The sequence below is a fragment of the Microtus pennsylvanicus genome, chromosome 4 (genome assembly GCF_037038515.1).
Source record: "Microtus pennsylvanicus isolate mMicPen1 chromosome 4, mMicPen1.hap1, whole genome shotgun sequence".
Classification (NCBI taxonomy): domain Eukaryota; kingdom Metazoa; phylum Chordata; class Mammalia; order Rodentia; family Cricetidae; genus Microtus; species Microtus pennsylvanicus.
Window position 1 is genome coordinate 46,063,613 of NC_134582.1, and position 15,163 is coordinate 46,078,775.

General features: G+C 41.7%; 1 protein-coding gene across 1 annotated transcript in view; it reads left to right on the forward strand.

Moving 5' to 3' along the window:
• The first annotated feature begins 2,440 nt into the window (after positions 1–2,440).
• Pfdn1 (prefoldin subunit 1) overlaps positions 2,441–15,163 on the forward strand; it is a 54,625-nt gene continuing 41,902 nt past the window's right edge. The window contains exons 1-2 of the mRNA XM_075968926.1: positions 2,441–2,565; positions 6,575–6,741. Coding sequence (XP_075825041.1) covers positions 2,533–2,565; positions 6,575–6,741 — 200 coding nt within the window. The 5' untranslated portion in view covers positions 2,441–2,532. The remainder of the gene's footprint in view (positions 2,566–6,574; positions 6,742–15,163) is intronic.

Sequence of the window (15,163 nt, forward strand, 5' to 3'; positions counted from 1 at the left end):
TCGCCCTGGCTGGTCTGAACAAAGATCTAAGCGGATCTATCTCCCCAGTGCTAGGATCAAAACATTCCAAGAGAGGGCCAGCAGATGTTCTCAATAAAAGAAGTCGCATCCAGGAAATCTCGGGTTCGGGCGTTGTGAAGAAAGTCTACAGCACTTACATTGAATATGCTCTAATTGCACTCAGTATCAAGTAATTTCGAAATTATGGAAAAGAGCAAATGGATTTGAAAATGACCAAGTGGAATTTTTCCCCCCTGATTTTTGAGGCAGAATTTATCTTTGTAGCCCAGGCTGGCCTAAGTAGAATTTTAGAAACTGCAGTTTAACAGGACTTGGAGGTGCATAGCTATGATGCTGGTATTTGGGAGGCTGAAGCAGGAGGATTAGCTTAAGCTAGCATGGGCTACAGAGTAAAATTCTGTCTCAAAAGAACAAAATAAAAACTAAATTAAACATTAAAGTTTGTGGTTATTGAAGTAAAAACGCAATGGATGAGTGAAATGATAAATGAGACACAGTTGAAGAGACAATCCTTAAACTGGTGAGGTGAGTTATAGGAAACCGTGTTCCAGCTCAGAGAGATCGGAAAGTTCCCAAGTGTAAAGCAGAGGTTGGGAGGTGTGGGTGCTTCAACACACTTCTCGTTAGACACTGGCTGTGTATTCGCTAGAATTATATAAGTCCTTACATTAAAGAAGTATATGGTGTGCCAAGCAGAGACCAGAGAATGACAGACAAAGCCAAAATATATTTCTGTATAAGATCCCAGTTGGTATCCTGCCCCTTTCTCTTTCCTGGCATGGTGTTCCAGCTTACACTGGCCTGGAATCATGAGCAGACTGCCCTTAAATTCATGGTGATCCTTCGGCCTCAGCTTCCCGGGATCACAGGCACAGGCTAGCATGCTTGACCCTCATCTGCTATTTTTTTTCATTTTTTTTTTTTGAGACAAGTCTCATGCAGTCCAAGCTGATCCCCAACTCTCTATGCTTCTGAGGATAACTTGAACTCTTTTAATTTTAAAAAGATTTCTTCTTATTATTTTAAATTATGTATTTGTTATTTGTGTGTGTGTGTGTGTGTGAAAGAGAGAGAGAGAGAGAGAGACACTATATGAGCACAGGTGCCTGCAGAGTCTAGTGTTGGATTCCCCTGGAACTGGAGATAAGCTCATTGTCAGTCTTCTGACACGGTGCTGAGAGTCAAGCGTCAAGCTCTGGTCCTCTGGAAGAGGAGTACATGCTCTGACCCATCTCTCCAGTTCCTAGTTGTTATTTAAAATTTGCATTTGTTGGAAACAACCTAAATGCCCCTCGACCGAAGAATGGATATGGAAAATGTGGTACATCTACACAATGGAGTACTACACAGCAGAAAAAAATAACGACATCTTGAATTTTGCAGGCAAATGGATGGATCTAGAAAACATCATATTGAGTGAGGTAACTCAGACCCACAAAGACAAATATCATATGCACTCACTCATAAGTGGTTTTTAGACATAAAGCAAAGAAAACCAGCCTACAATTCACAATCCCAGAGAACCTAATAGCAGAGAGGGCCTTAAGAGAGACATACATGGATCTAACCTACGTGGGAAGTAGAAAAAGACAAGCTCTCCTGAGTAAATTGGGAGCATGGGGACCATGTGAGAGGGTAGAAGGGGAGGGGAGAGGAAGGGAGGGAATCAGAGAAAAATGTATAGCTCAATAAAATCAACAATAAAAATTTTTTAAAATTGCATTTATTTATTGTATATGTGTGTGCATAAGCCCGTGCAGGGGCGCAAACATGGAAGTCAGAGGAGAACTTGTGGGAGTCAGGTCTCTGCACCACTTGGGTTCTTGGGATTGAACTCATGTAGGCAGGCTTGGGGGCAAGCACTTTTATTCCCTGTGCATCTTGCTGATCTGATCTTGAACTTCTGATCCTCCTGCCTCCACCCATCTAGCGTTTGGATCACAGGCATTCACCATCACGCCTATTTTATGCGGGGCTGTGGCGCAATCTCATTGTTTAACGTGCGCCGGGCAAGTACTCTGCCAATTGAACTGCATCTCCAGCCAGGAATCTGAATTCAACTATCAAATACGGCTTGTTTTGAAAAGTGCTGTGGTTAGAAGATCTTTGAGGAGTCTTTAGCAGAATTAAGTTTCAGTGATTGGAAGCTGGGGCCTATACATCCCTGACAGCACAGGGATTACTTGAAGGTCTGTGCTTGATGGGTATGAACACACCTGTTCCAATCCTACAGCTCAAACGAAGATATTTGCCTAATTGTGTGTGTAAGGTAACTAAGAGCCACACCTGAGCGGTTACACGTTTATCAAATTTTATCGGAGTTCCCAATGTTTAGAGCCACTTGTCTCATGACCGAGTGACGGAGTGGAGTAGATATACATTGTGAGAAATCTGGGGTAGGGTTTGATTTATACGCAGGCGCAGAAGGAAGCCTCGCAATTAAACCTGAAAGCGCCCTTCCCCCATCCCTTTCCGGCTTGCAGCTAACGCAGGCGCACAGAGTGCTCCAATATGGCGGCCCCCGTGGATCTGGAGTTGAAGAAGGTAACGGGGGCTTTTGAGCAGACAGAGCCGTCTGTTTGAATGATGAGGCGAGTGGGGGACAAGAAGAGAGAGGGGCCCGGAGTCTCGCCGAAGCACAGAGACTGTAGGGGCGGGGGCTGGCTTCCGGAGTCCTGAGACGGGGTCGCTCCGCCTCGGCGGGCCGGGGTTCCCGGGGGCTCTGGCTGGCAGGAGCTGCTTAGGGCGGCTGGGTGAGTGGGCTGCTGTGTGTCCTCATGTCCTGAACGCCAGAGTCATCTCTCAGCCATTCGGAGCCGTCAGGGATCTAATTTAAAAGTAAGAGCTAAAGACAGCGTCTCCCACACATGCCCTTCAAAGTGCTTGCTGGAGCCTGGGCACCTTCTGTAATTCGGTTTCCTTACTTGATTTGAAAAACTACTAGTTCAGCCTTTGCTTTTAGGACATTTATTCTTTACCGTCCCTTGGAAGGCCCTTGTTTCTACACCTCAGAAAACCAGACACTCTTATATCAATGTTCTCGTCAAGGCCTTAATCCTCCAGGGCCGTTCTCCTTTTTAAAGAACTCCCCCTCCCCGAGTACAGTAAAGTTTTCCAAATGAGCGGTCAGAGGAATTGGATTTTTTTTTTTTGTTCTATCCTTTACTTACAAATGATAATTTGTTGTTATTTTGTTTCTTTTTTTAGAGACAGTATCTCAGTCTGTCCTAGATTGGCCTGGTACTTACTGTGTGTCCAGGTTGGCCTTGAACTCCAGGCTGTCTTCCTGCCTCAGCCTCTTGAGTTCTGGTGTTACAGTCTCTAGTCAAATGCTGGTTAATTGGAAACATTTTTGCCACTTAAAAGTCTTAAGACCCTAACACTACTAAGAACTCCTAATGTGCTTCCTTTGTGGAGATTTGGCAATAATTAGAAAGCTCCCTAGAATTCATTAAGTTTAAATCTACTTTTCTAGAAAGGTAACCTTCTAGTGTTTGGTTTTTTGTTTTTTTTTTTTGGTATGTGATTTGTTTGTTTGGTTTGGTCAGACCCTGTACCCCTAATTTCTTTTGTGCTGCTACCTCCTGAATATTAGGGTAACAGATGTGTGCTAAGGTCACTGGCAGGAAAAGGCCTAAAAGATTGAACCCCAGGCAGCAAGATGGGTCAGTGGGTGAAGGCTTTTGCCTGTTTACGTTCTGTCCCTGGAACCCATGGTGAAAGAGAGAGGAGCTCAGGGTTGTTCTGCAATGTCTCAGAGGCAGCACACTGGCCCGTACTCACTCAAACACACAGTGTCTCAGAGGCACACTGCAGCACACTGGCCCGCACTCAGGCACACAATGTCTCAGAGACAGACCGCAGCACGCTGGCCCGTACTCACTCAAACACACAATGTCTCAGAGGCACACCGCAGCACACTGGCCCGTACTCAGGCACACAATGTCTTAGAGGCAGACCGCAGCACGCTGGCCCGTACTCACTCAAACACACAATGTTTCAGAGGCAGACCGCAGCACGCTGGCCCGTCCTCACTCAAACAAACAATGTCTCAGAGGCACACTGCAGCGCACTGGCCCGTACTCACTCAAACACACAATGTTTCAGAGGCAGACCACAGCACACTGGCCCGTACTCAAACACACAATAATAAATTCATTTCAAAAGTAGAGTTTAGAATTTGGTATTATTATAACAGTATGTTTTGTAGGTGAGCAGCATATATTAAAATATTATATATTTTTATTTATGTGTGTGTGAGAGAGAGAGAGAAAAAGAGAGACATCTTCAAGTTGCTTAGGGGAGGTCAGAGAATAATTTATGAGAGGTGGTTCAGGTGGTTCCTGGGGATTGAACCCTGGTCATCAGGCCTTTAGGCAAGATGAGCCTTCTCATTGACCCAGATTCTGCTTTTGTTTTGTTTTGTTTTCCCTTAAAGACAGGGTCTCATGTAGTCTGGGCTGACCTGGAACTTGGCTATGTAGTTGGCATGCAGCACTTACCCAGTCTCCCCAGTGCCAGGAATTGCACCCAGGGCTTCCTGCATTCAAGGCAGGGACTGTTCATCTTTTATTCTGAGATAAGGTCACTCACTGGGACCTAGGGATTGCCTCTTTGACTAGATTGTCTAGCTAATGAGCTTCAAGGATCCTCTTTTTTTTTTTCTCTGCCTCCATGCCTAGCATTCAACAAGCTGTATTTTTATGTATGTGGGCATCTTGCTTGCATGAATGTCTGTTTACCATATGTGTACAGCCCCCTTGAGCCTTGGATCCCCCTAAAACTGTAGTTACAGGTGGTTGTGAGCTGCTATGTGGGTACTAGGAACCAAACCCAGGTCCTCTACAGGAACATTGAATGCTCTTAGCCCTTGAGCCCTCCCTCCACTCCCAAGCTCAACTTTCTTTGTGGGTCATGGGGAGTGAACCTTAAGTCAACTGACTGAATGTTTCCCGAGCTCCCAGTAACATATTAAGTAGCTGCATCTGGTTAACCTCTGTTTAAGCAATGGGACAGCTGAAATAGCTGTTGTTGCTAATAAAAGAAGGCATTTGTTATTGTTCTGGGGATGCTAAGTATGTGGGTCTTGCTCTTTGCCATTCTCGACTTGAAACTTGTAAACTTAATCTTACACAGCATTCTCTCATGCTGTAAATTGCAGCTCTTTTTATATTTATTTATTTATTGGTTTTTCGAGACAGGGTTTCTCTGTAGCTTTGTTGCCTGTCCCGGGACTAGCTCTTGTAGACCAGGCTGGCCTCGAACTCCCAGAGATCCGCCTGCCTCTGCCTCCCGAGTGCTGGGATTAAAGGCGTGCACTATTTTTTTCTTTTTCCTTTTTGAGACAGGAACTCACCATGTAGCCCTGACTAGCTAGAACTCACTGTGTAGACCAGCCTGGTCTTGAAATCACAAGAAATCCTCCTGCCTCTTCCTACCCTTAGTGCTTGGATTCAAAGTGTGCACCTCTATCCATGGCATGTAAATCTCAAATGTATGTGAGTGTGGGTACACACGTCATGATGCTAGTGTGTGGTCAGAGTGTGAGGAGGTCAGAATATAATTTTAGGGAGCTGGTTTTCTTTTATCATGTGGATTCAGGTTCCAGAGATGGAACTCAGGTTATTGGGCTTGGTAGTAAGAACCTTTGCCTGCTGAGCCATTTCATGGACCTCTGTCTACCTACCTGACTGTCTGTTTCTGTCTGTCCATGTATCTATCCACCCATCTATGGATCTCTCTATCTTTTTTTTTTTAAAATTGCATTTGTGTGTGTGTGCGCGCGCGCGCGCTCTCAAGCCTGAGTGCTGATATGGTGTGCTAGGGTACACACGTGGAGGTCAGGGGACAGCTTGAGGGAGTCAGTTCTCTCTTACCGTGTAGCACCCAGGGATCAAATTTAGGTCCTCAGGCTTGGTGTCAAGTGCCTTTATCTGCTGAGCCAATCTCACTGACCCTTAAAAAAATTCTTTTTTGGGACAAGGTGTCTTATAGCCCAGATGGCCTTGGATATCTTGTATCTGAGTCCTCACTACTCCCGATCCTCTGCTTCCACCTCCCAGCTATTAGTGTTACAGGCGTGAGACACCAGCTCTGAGTCTCCAGCCAGGATTTTGAAATGATGTGAAGTGCTTTGAATTCTAGGTATATAATACAGATGTAGTGAATTGTTCCTTTTACAGTTCTTGCTTTGGATCTCTGAGCTTTATCCCTTGAGTATTTTATTTATTCCTTTTATTACTCTTTAGTTATTTGAAATATGGTTGTTATTTAATGGACTTTTGCTTGTTCATTTGATCACGTTGTCTGAATAGGGTACCTTTAGAATTTTTCATTTGATCACGTTGTCTGAATAGGGTACCTTTAGAATTTTTCATTTGATCACGTTGTCTGAATAGGGTACCTTTAGAATTTAGCATAGTATTAGAATTCTGTTGACTCTCATTTGTGCTTATTTGGTAAGTTTGACAACTTTGGTTAGTGTGTTCTGTTTTAATAAATCTGGCTTTGACTTAAATGTTTCCTTTCTAAATCAGGGTCTTGTTTTCCTTAGGCCTTCACAGAGCTTCAAGCCAAAGTTATTGATACTCAGCAGAAGGTGAAGCTTGCAGACCTACAGATTGAACAGCTAAACAGAACGAAAAAGCATGCGCACCTCACAGACACGGAGATTATGACGCTGGTAGATGAGACCAACATGTATGAAGGCGTTGGAAGGATGTGAGTAAAACACGCTGTTGTGCTGCTTTCGTGTGAATTAAATGGTGGAATTGTTTATTTTAAAACTTGGGTTAAAACTTATGAAAGCTTCCTTTTTTTATTTTCTTTTTAAGGACACGGTTTCTCTGTATATTCCTGGCCGTCCTGGATCTCACACTGTGTGTAGCTCTCTTGTCTGTCTCCCATGCCCATGGAGTTTTTGGGTTCCCTAGGAACTAGAGTTGTAGGTGTTTGTGAGTCTCCTGATGTAGATGCTGGGAACTGAACTTGGGCCATCTGCAAGAGCAGCTAGGACTCTTAACTGCTGAACCATCACTGCACCCCCTCTCCTTTTAAAAAAGTACTATTAATTATGTATGTATGGTGTGTCTGTGTGTTGGTCTGTGCAAGTGAGTGCAGGTGCCCCCTTTGTAATAATTATCAACTATTTATTTAAAGAAAATTTAATGAGAGGAAATTGAGTTTGCTGAGAAAGGAAAAGCACTCCTGAGAATTTGAGTGGGCTAATGAGGGGGGAAAAGGCTTATTAATATAATTAACCACTATGTTACAATTTTTTTCTATCACAAACATATTCTCCTTATAAGAAAGATTAAGTCTGCTTTATATTTCTGAGAAAATGAAGAATGGGAAAGCCCTTGTGTATGGGCCACATTCCATTACAGTTAGCTAAAGGGGAAGAGCTGATTTTTTTAAACTGGGGAGTAGGGGTTTCTGTGTCTGCATTGATGTTATGTTCTTACAGACCGTTCCTTTAAGTTTGGAGATCTTTAGAATGGAATCTGACCTCGGTCTCAGGATGACTTCTTTGTGATTGACTGGAAGCAAGCATAACATGTGTAAAATTCTGTAATGACTTTAGAATGACATCATGACAAGGTGACCCTTTCCGTGACAAATTCATTCTTTCTGCTAAAGAGAAGTGATGATAAATTTTGGATTTGCTTTTTCAAATGAACCACATGCATTTTCTTTTATGTTCACATTTTTCATTTTGTCTTATTGTAAGAGAGTGCGAGTCCCTTTTGTGTTTTTTGTTTGTTTGTTTGTCTTTATTTTTGAGAAAGTCTCACTCTAATTTTGTAGTGGAGGGTGACTGAACTGGTCTTCCTGTCTCCATCCACCATGTGCTGAGGTTACAGGTGGAGGGTGACTGAACTCCCGGTCTTCCTGTCTTCACCCACCACGTGCTGAGATTATAGGTGGAGGGTGACTGAACTCCCGGTCTTCCTGTCTTCACCCACCACGTGCTGAGATTATAGGTGGAGGGTGACTGAACTGGTCCTCCGGCCTCCATCCACTGCGTGCTGAGATTGCAGGTGCTCAGTATTGGCTCCAGTCTGTGAGGTTGTTAATGGTACAGAAAAGAATGAGAACAAAATAGAACCCTTGATTGTGTGTCTGTGTAGTGTGAAATACATTGCTGGCATTCACCGGAGGTAATTTTATCCCTCAATTTGAATATCCTTAGGTCTTAACAGTAATGCTAGCCTGTTAGTATCCTTGGATTTCACATTATTACTTTAGCCTTCGTTTATAACAACCAAAGATTTTATTATTATTATTTCTTAAATGGTCTCTCTATGGAGCTGTGGAGTTCTGACTGGCCTGGAACTCACAGGGAACCATCTGCCCCCGCATCCTGAGTGCTGGGATTATACCCGTACCCCATGCCCAGCATTTTGTTCTTTCTTGAGACAGGGCTTCATGTAGCTGAGGCTAGCTTCCTGCTAGTTTCTGATCTTGTATCTTCCATAGGATGATTGGGATGTGCTGCCCTGAAATTAATGTTTGCAATTAAAAAAGTTTTAATTGTTTTATGTTTGACTTAAAGAATCAAAACTAGGTGGGAAGTAGAAAAAGACAAGATCTTCTGAGTAAATTGGGACCTTGGGAGAGGGTTGAAGGGGAGGGGAGCAGAGAAAAAGTAGAGCACAATAAAAATCAATAAAATGGAAAAAAAAAGAATCAAAACTAGGGCTTTATTCATGTCAGACAAGTCCTTAGCCACTAAGCTGCATCCTCAGCCCTGAAGTTTTGTATCTAATTAGAAAAATGTCATTTAGTAAACATTCTGCATATGAGGTAGGAATTACTGTTTTTTCATTCTGTCCAAAATTCTACTGATAGGTTGTATTTCATGCAGAGAGTGTAAGGCTTATGTTTAAGTAGTTAATGATAGAGTGGTATTATTTCATACGAGCTCCGTTTCTTTTTTTTTTTTATCATGTAGACAGCTAACTTTAATATAAAACCCCTATGGACACATTAGATATCGTGTAGACAGCTAACAATATAAAACTCCTGTGGACACATTAGATATCAAGTAGACAGCTAACTTTAATATAAATCCCCTATGGACACATTAGATACCGAGTAGATAGCTAACATTAACATAAAACTCCTATGGACTCATTAGTGCCATGCGTTTATTTATTCTGATTCACCCATTGTCCCAGATGACCTCTGTAGCACACTGACTATAGATCTGGCCTGTACGAGCTCCGTTTCTTAAGAGAAATGTGTGGTTTTAGAGCTTTGGATGAGCCTTGGTTTTAAGATGAGCGTCTTGGCGTTCTGCACATGATGCAGTGTGAGTCTGCCCTGTGCCGCGAGGCACGTAGGGCGTGTGAGGTAACCACATCTGCTGTTGGCCAGCGTATTGGTGCCTCAGAGCAGGAGAGACTTGCTGAGTGCCAGTCTGGTCATGAGGATGTTCTCTTTCCTGATGCCAACCCTGGAATACCTACTTCTGAATTTATGGTCTTGAGTAATCTTGAGCCTAACATTGTTTTTTATTTCTTTAATCCTAGCCTTTACCTTCCTTTTGAATGCTGCTTGAGAATTCTAATTACATGGGTTTACCCCCATTTTTATTTTTAAATGATTTTAGAATCTAAAACTCTGCTTTTTTTAGAGCCAGCCATAGGTTTTTCTACTTTTCTTTTGACCCACAACTACTATTTTTCTGTTTGTTTGATCTTTTTTATAGTGCAGTGTATTGAACTGTGAGCCGCATACCTGCTAGACAGGTGCTATATCACTGATCTACATTCTCAAGTTTTTTGTTGTTGTTGAGATAGGGTCTCTTGTAGCCCAGGCTAGCCTGAATTTATTATTGTAGCCTTGATCATGTTGAGCTCCTATCACCTACCCTTTGCTCCCAAGAGTGCGATTATGGGAGAACTAATCGTACAGTACCGCTCATCCTGTCTGCTGACATCCGTTCCTCACAGTGCCAGAATCGATCTTTCCTTGCAGAACCTTTATTTACCCTCTGTTACTGTGGGAGAAAGAGTAAACTTGTTAGCCTCACATTCATGGCCATATATCCTGTTTTTTTTTTTTGTTTGTTTGTTTTTGTTTTTCAAGACAGGGTTTCTCTGTTGTTTTGGAGCCTGTCCTGGAACTAGCTCTTGTAGACCAGGCTGGTCTCGAACTCACAGAGATCTGCCTGCCTCTGCCTCCCAAGTGCTGGGATTAAAGGCGTGCGCCACCACTGCCCGACTATATATCCTGTTTTTAATTGGCCCATCTAGCCTCAAGTCCTAGGCATTTCGTCTCATGGCCCTGCTTTTTTGTGTTATCTGTTTAGATGGATTTTGAGACTTTGTGGTTTTTAAATATGCTCTGATTTAATTAAAAAAAAAAGTATGCTCTGATTGATGATTGATTGCTGATGTCTGTCATGGCTGAGGGTAGGAGAACACTGGCACGTGTACCAGGCGTTTTTACCCTTGTTATATGGGTATTTTGGTTTTTTCTTCCATATATGTCATGTTTTTGTCCTTTTTTTTTTTTGGAAAAGCTTTGCTCATTCTGTTTTTGGCTTTCATATTCTTCTTCCCTTTGTGAAAGGAGCTTGAATACAGCTCAGATCCTGCGATGTCTGGATTTACCCACTCTTTCATCAGCAACACCAAGGTTTTTGTTTTGACTCTTAGTAGAACACATTGAGTGTGTCATATGATTTCCCCAGTGAGATCAACTCTCTTAAAACCCTGTACATAGATTACTTTTGACTTCTCCATTCTCTGAATAATGTTTGGTGCAAAATACATGTTAAATAAATATATATTGATTTGAATTAAATTGGCTGTTTTTCAGCCTAGGATTTTTTGAGTCATTTTTGTTTATTTTGATGTGGAATCTCAGATAGCCCAGGTTGGCCTTAAACTCTGTATAGTGAGAGTGGTCTTGAACTCCTGATCCTCTTGCCTCTACCTTCTAAGTGCTAGGGTTACAGGCCTGTGCTGCTATGCCTAGCTTCTTGATTCTTTAGAGAAAAGTTATGCTTAAAAAGTGTGAGAGGTTCAAGAATTAGGGTTTATAATCCTATTTTAATGTATGATTTGGTCAAGATGAGATTATAAAAGTAATATGTAAAGCCATGTGTGGTGGTAAATGCCTTAAATCCCAGTACTTGGGAGGCTGAGCAGGAGGATTGAGTTTCTCGTCCAGTTTGGGAGACAGAGGGAGTTCTAGGCTCGCCTGGTTACACAGTGAGACCGACTCAGAACTGACAAAGTAACTATGACTAAAGGCAAAGGAATTGTTTCTTAGCATTGCTTGATCTGCCTTGATTACTGCTAGGATTACTTCTTTTGAGAAAGTTGACTAATTTTCATTGCCAGGCAGTTTCAGTGTGTCAAAACTGACAACACAGAAATCCCTAAACCTTGAGAATTATGCTGTAGGCACAATTCCTGGGTAACAAAGGCTGTTCTATACAGTAAATTGTGTCTGACTTTCTTCATCTTCACATCGATGGAAGACAGAGTTTCCTTTTTAGGGTATGTGTGTATTTAAACAGATCTTTGCAATCCCACATGCCCTTCGGCTTATATTTAGAGAGATGGTTGACAGTGTTCAATAACTTCTATGTGGCTATTTTGGGGTTAAAGTCAGGAAAGTCAAGCTGCAGGGTCAGGGAAGAGGAATTCTCTTCACTGTAAGCTCTGAGCCTCATGGCTCGAAGCTGTAGCTGTCTGTCTTTTGGGACATTGCCAGCACATTTTCATTCTCTTACTTCATATTCTTTGGAGAGGCTGTTATGTAGCCTGATACTACTACCACCGATTCCTGGTTCTGCTGCTTAAGCTGTTTGTGAGCTGACCTCACCGCGCTGCTTTGAGAAGTGTGATGAAAGTCACAACTGTGGGACGGTCTGTCTGGAGATTTGCAAGGGTTTGTCTCTGCATCTTCCTAGTGTGCAAGGAGGAATCCAGATTTCAAATAAAAGGGATCTGAATATTTCTTGTATCTTTTTCACAAATAAGAAACAATTTCTAATGTGAGTTTCTTTTTTACTTATATAGGCTCAGGTGAGTTTTTAAAAACAATCTTAATGTTTTGATAAGAATTATATTTAAGTATGCACAAATAACACTTAGCCATGCTAGTGTTTGAAAAGACTGTATATTTATAAACAATAGGTGCAGTTCTGACCGTGGTTTGATGTGAGGACTAGCGTGACACACTGTTGACCAGTGCATAAATAACATTTCTAACTTTCAAAACAGATAAATTGGCCTTTTATTTATCTTTTTTTTTTAACATGGGAGCAACTTGAGTAGATTAGCCTTTGAAAAGAATGATAAGTCCCTTTTTAAAGCTTGAAACTGACTAAAAATAACTTGGTGCCATATTTAGACCAATTTAGAGGTATGCTACCGTTCTGTGGGTATTTTTTACATTAGGAACTAAGAATGAACAATGGTATAAATCCACCAGCTGGATAAGCGTCTAGCAATGCAGAGGTTGCTGGTGGGGAGTGTGGCTATTTCTACTTGTTGAAGTAATTTTACGGTTGATCTTTGTTGGTTGAAAGATCTAGAAGTCTAAACGCATTAGGTAGGAAGTGAAATAGTAGGTGCACTCTTGATAGCCAAGAGATACTTCGTAAAATGCGTCCAAGCAGATTTTCAGCTAATCAGGGTAAAGAAATCTAAACTCTTCACCGCCGCTTGGTCTATTTGCCCTTTGTCCAAAATTGTAATGTTGTTCCTGCTGTTGTTGTCTTACTCTTTCGTGTGACAGTTGACTTGTAATTTCACTTGTGACATCTGGTAAAGGTAGGATAGTCTACTTAGGTTAAATATTAATAGGTAATAGTTGTGCCATCTCAGGTTTGTAGCCCTTTTATAATTTCATGTATCTATATTGAGTTTATCTTCCAGTTTAAATGAGGTAATTTTAAAATTTAAGAAAGTAATATTTTACTTCCAGGAGATAAGGAAATAAAAATTAAAAAGTATCGCACAGCAAACATTGTTGGCATTGTTCATTCTGCTGTTGTGATATAATAAACACAGGCTATGCTATTGCTCTCACCAGAATCAGGCTAAGATATTTGTTTATTATTACGTTTTAAGATTTGTTTATTTATGTATTTTGTCTGCACATACACCTCCACAAGAGAAGAGTGCATCAGATCCCATGGATCCAGTTATAGCCAGTTGTGAGCCTCCGTGTGATTGCTGGGAATTGAACTCAGGGCCTCCGGAAGAGTCGGCTTTCCAGGCTCAAGTTTAGGTACTTGATGCTGAGTACAGATGGGGAAATGTGTAGATTACTTTTGGCAGGAGAGCCCTATTGTAAATACAGTTGTGTGACTTCCTTTTATATTCTCTCCCGAGGGATTAACCTGTATTTTAGGATTTAGAAGCAATGCAAAGATGATTTTCAGAGGTAATGTTTTTGCTTTTTATCTTTTTGTGTAAAACATTTTTATTTTTAAGAGAGGTTCTTACTGCTCAGCCGCTTTTCCTAACAGAACACGGACTCGCCCTTCTCAGGCTTTTATACAGAGCCATTTAAAGTCATTGCTTTCCTCGCTCAGAGTTCTGAGGGAAGAAAAACAACTTTCCTGCTGTGTGTTTGGGAAAAATGACTTCAGTTTTGTTGATGTCGAATATGTATAGAACCCCAGATGGGCACATCTCTGGAGAGAGGCGACCTTTGAGTAATCTTAATTTTTTTAAGTTGCCAATGATTTAAAACTTGATGCTATTATGACTTGTTCTCCTGCTGTGTGCAGTGACATAATTGTTTTTAGGCTGCAGCTCTTAGCAGACATTTGCGTAAGACTCACATAGTCATGTTTCTTCTGCAGAAGATTCTTTAATAATTCCTTCCTGTCTTCCTCCCGAGTTCTCCAGAATGTGAACATTCTCACTGGAAACAGAACATTAACTTAGAAAATGTTGTGTCGTTAGAGTCAATTGTCAGAAAAAGAAGTTTCTTATCTGAGACATGCTAAAATGAGTATTTATTTAATGTATCCTTGTTATGGCATTACTTATTTTTAGGCTTTAAGTTTTTTTGTTTTTTATTTTTTAAGAATCTATTGCATTCATTCTGTTGTTTAGCATCTACAGTTCCTGACACATACAGACCCCTGACCTAGTGCTTGGGAGCACTGGCTGCTGTTCTTCCAGAGGACCAGGGTTCAATTCCCAGCACTTATGTGGTGGCTCGCAACCATCTGTAACTTCAGGGGATCTGGTATCCTCTTGTGTCCTCCATGAGCTCCAGGCCACATATGGTACACAGCCATACATATAGGCAAAACATGCCTACACATAAAATAATTAGAAATAGCTTTTTGAAAAAGACCTGATATGTGGTTGGTTTGTTTGTTTTGTTGTTGTTTTTCCACAGAAAGGATTAAACAGTCTGCCTTTGCAGTCACTCAACGGCACAGTGCCACGGTGTGTCTAAGCTGATGGCAAACAGGCATCTGCACCACCACTCACAAACACTCGCAGCCACCCGTGTTGCTTTGTCACTGGGGAACTGTGCTCTAGCCGACTGACTTGAGAAGAAAACAGTCCATTTTAAGTGTACTAAAGAATTTTCTGATTTTAACTGCTGCTTGTGTCATCGTGACAGATTTAGGAGCAGCTTGCAGTCTCATCTGAATGAGAGGGCTGCAGTGCTGTGTCAAGGACTATAGCCGGTTCAATCAAACTCCCGAAAGGAAAGAACTGACCCAGGGTGTGAGACTAACGATTTGTTAATATTCTTTTTTTCTTAATACTTGTATCAAAAAATTGCTGAGATCTAAGAGTGATGGCACACCCCTTTAACCCATTGCTGGGCGCACGGAACCGAGACAGAAGGATTGAGTCTGATGCCTGAGAGAGAATATCTCATTGTCTTGGTCAGGAATTCTTTTGTTGTTGTTGTTGTTTTAGTTATTTTTATTGTGCCATATATTTTTTTCCACTTCCCTCCCCTCCTACCCTCTCCCATGGTCCCCATGCTCCCAAATTACTCTGGAGTTCTTTCCTTTTTCTACTTCCCGTGTAGATTAGATCCACGTATGTCTCTCTCTCTTAGGGTCCTCTTTGTTGTCTAGGTTCTTTGGGGTTGTGAATTGTAGGTTGCTTTTTTTTCCTTTATGTCTAAAAGCCACTCA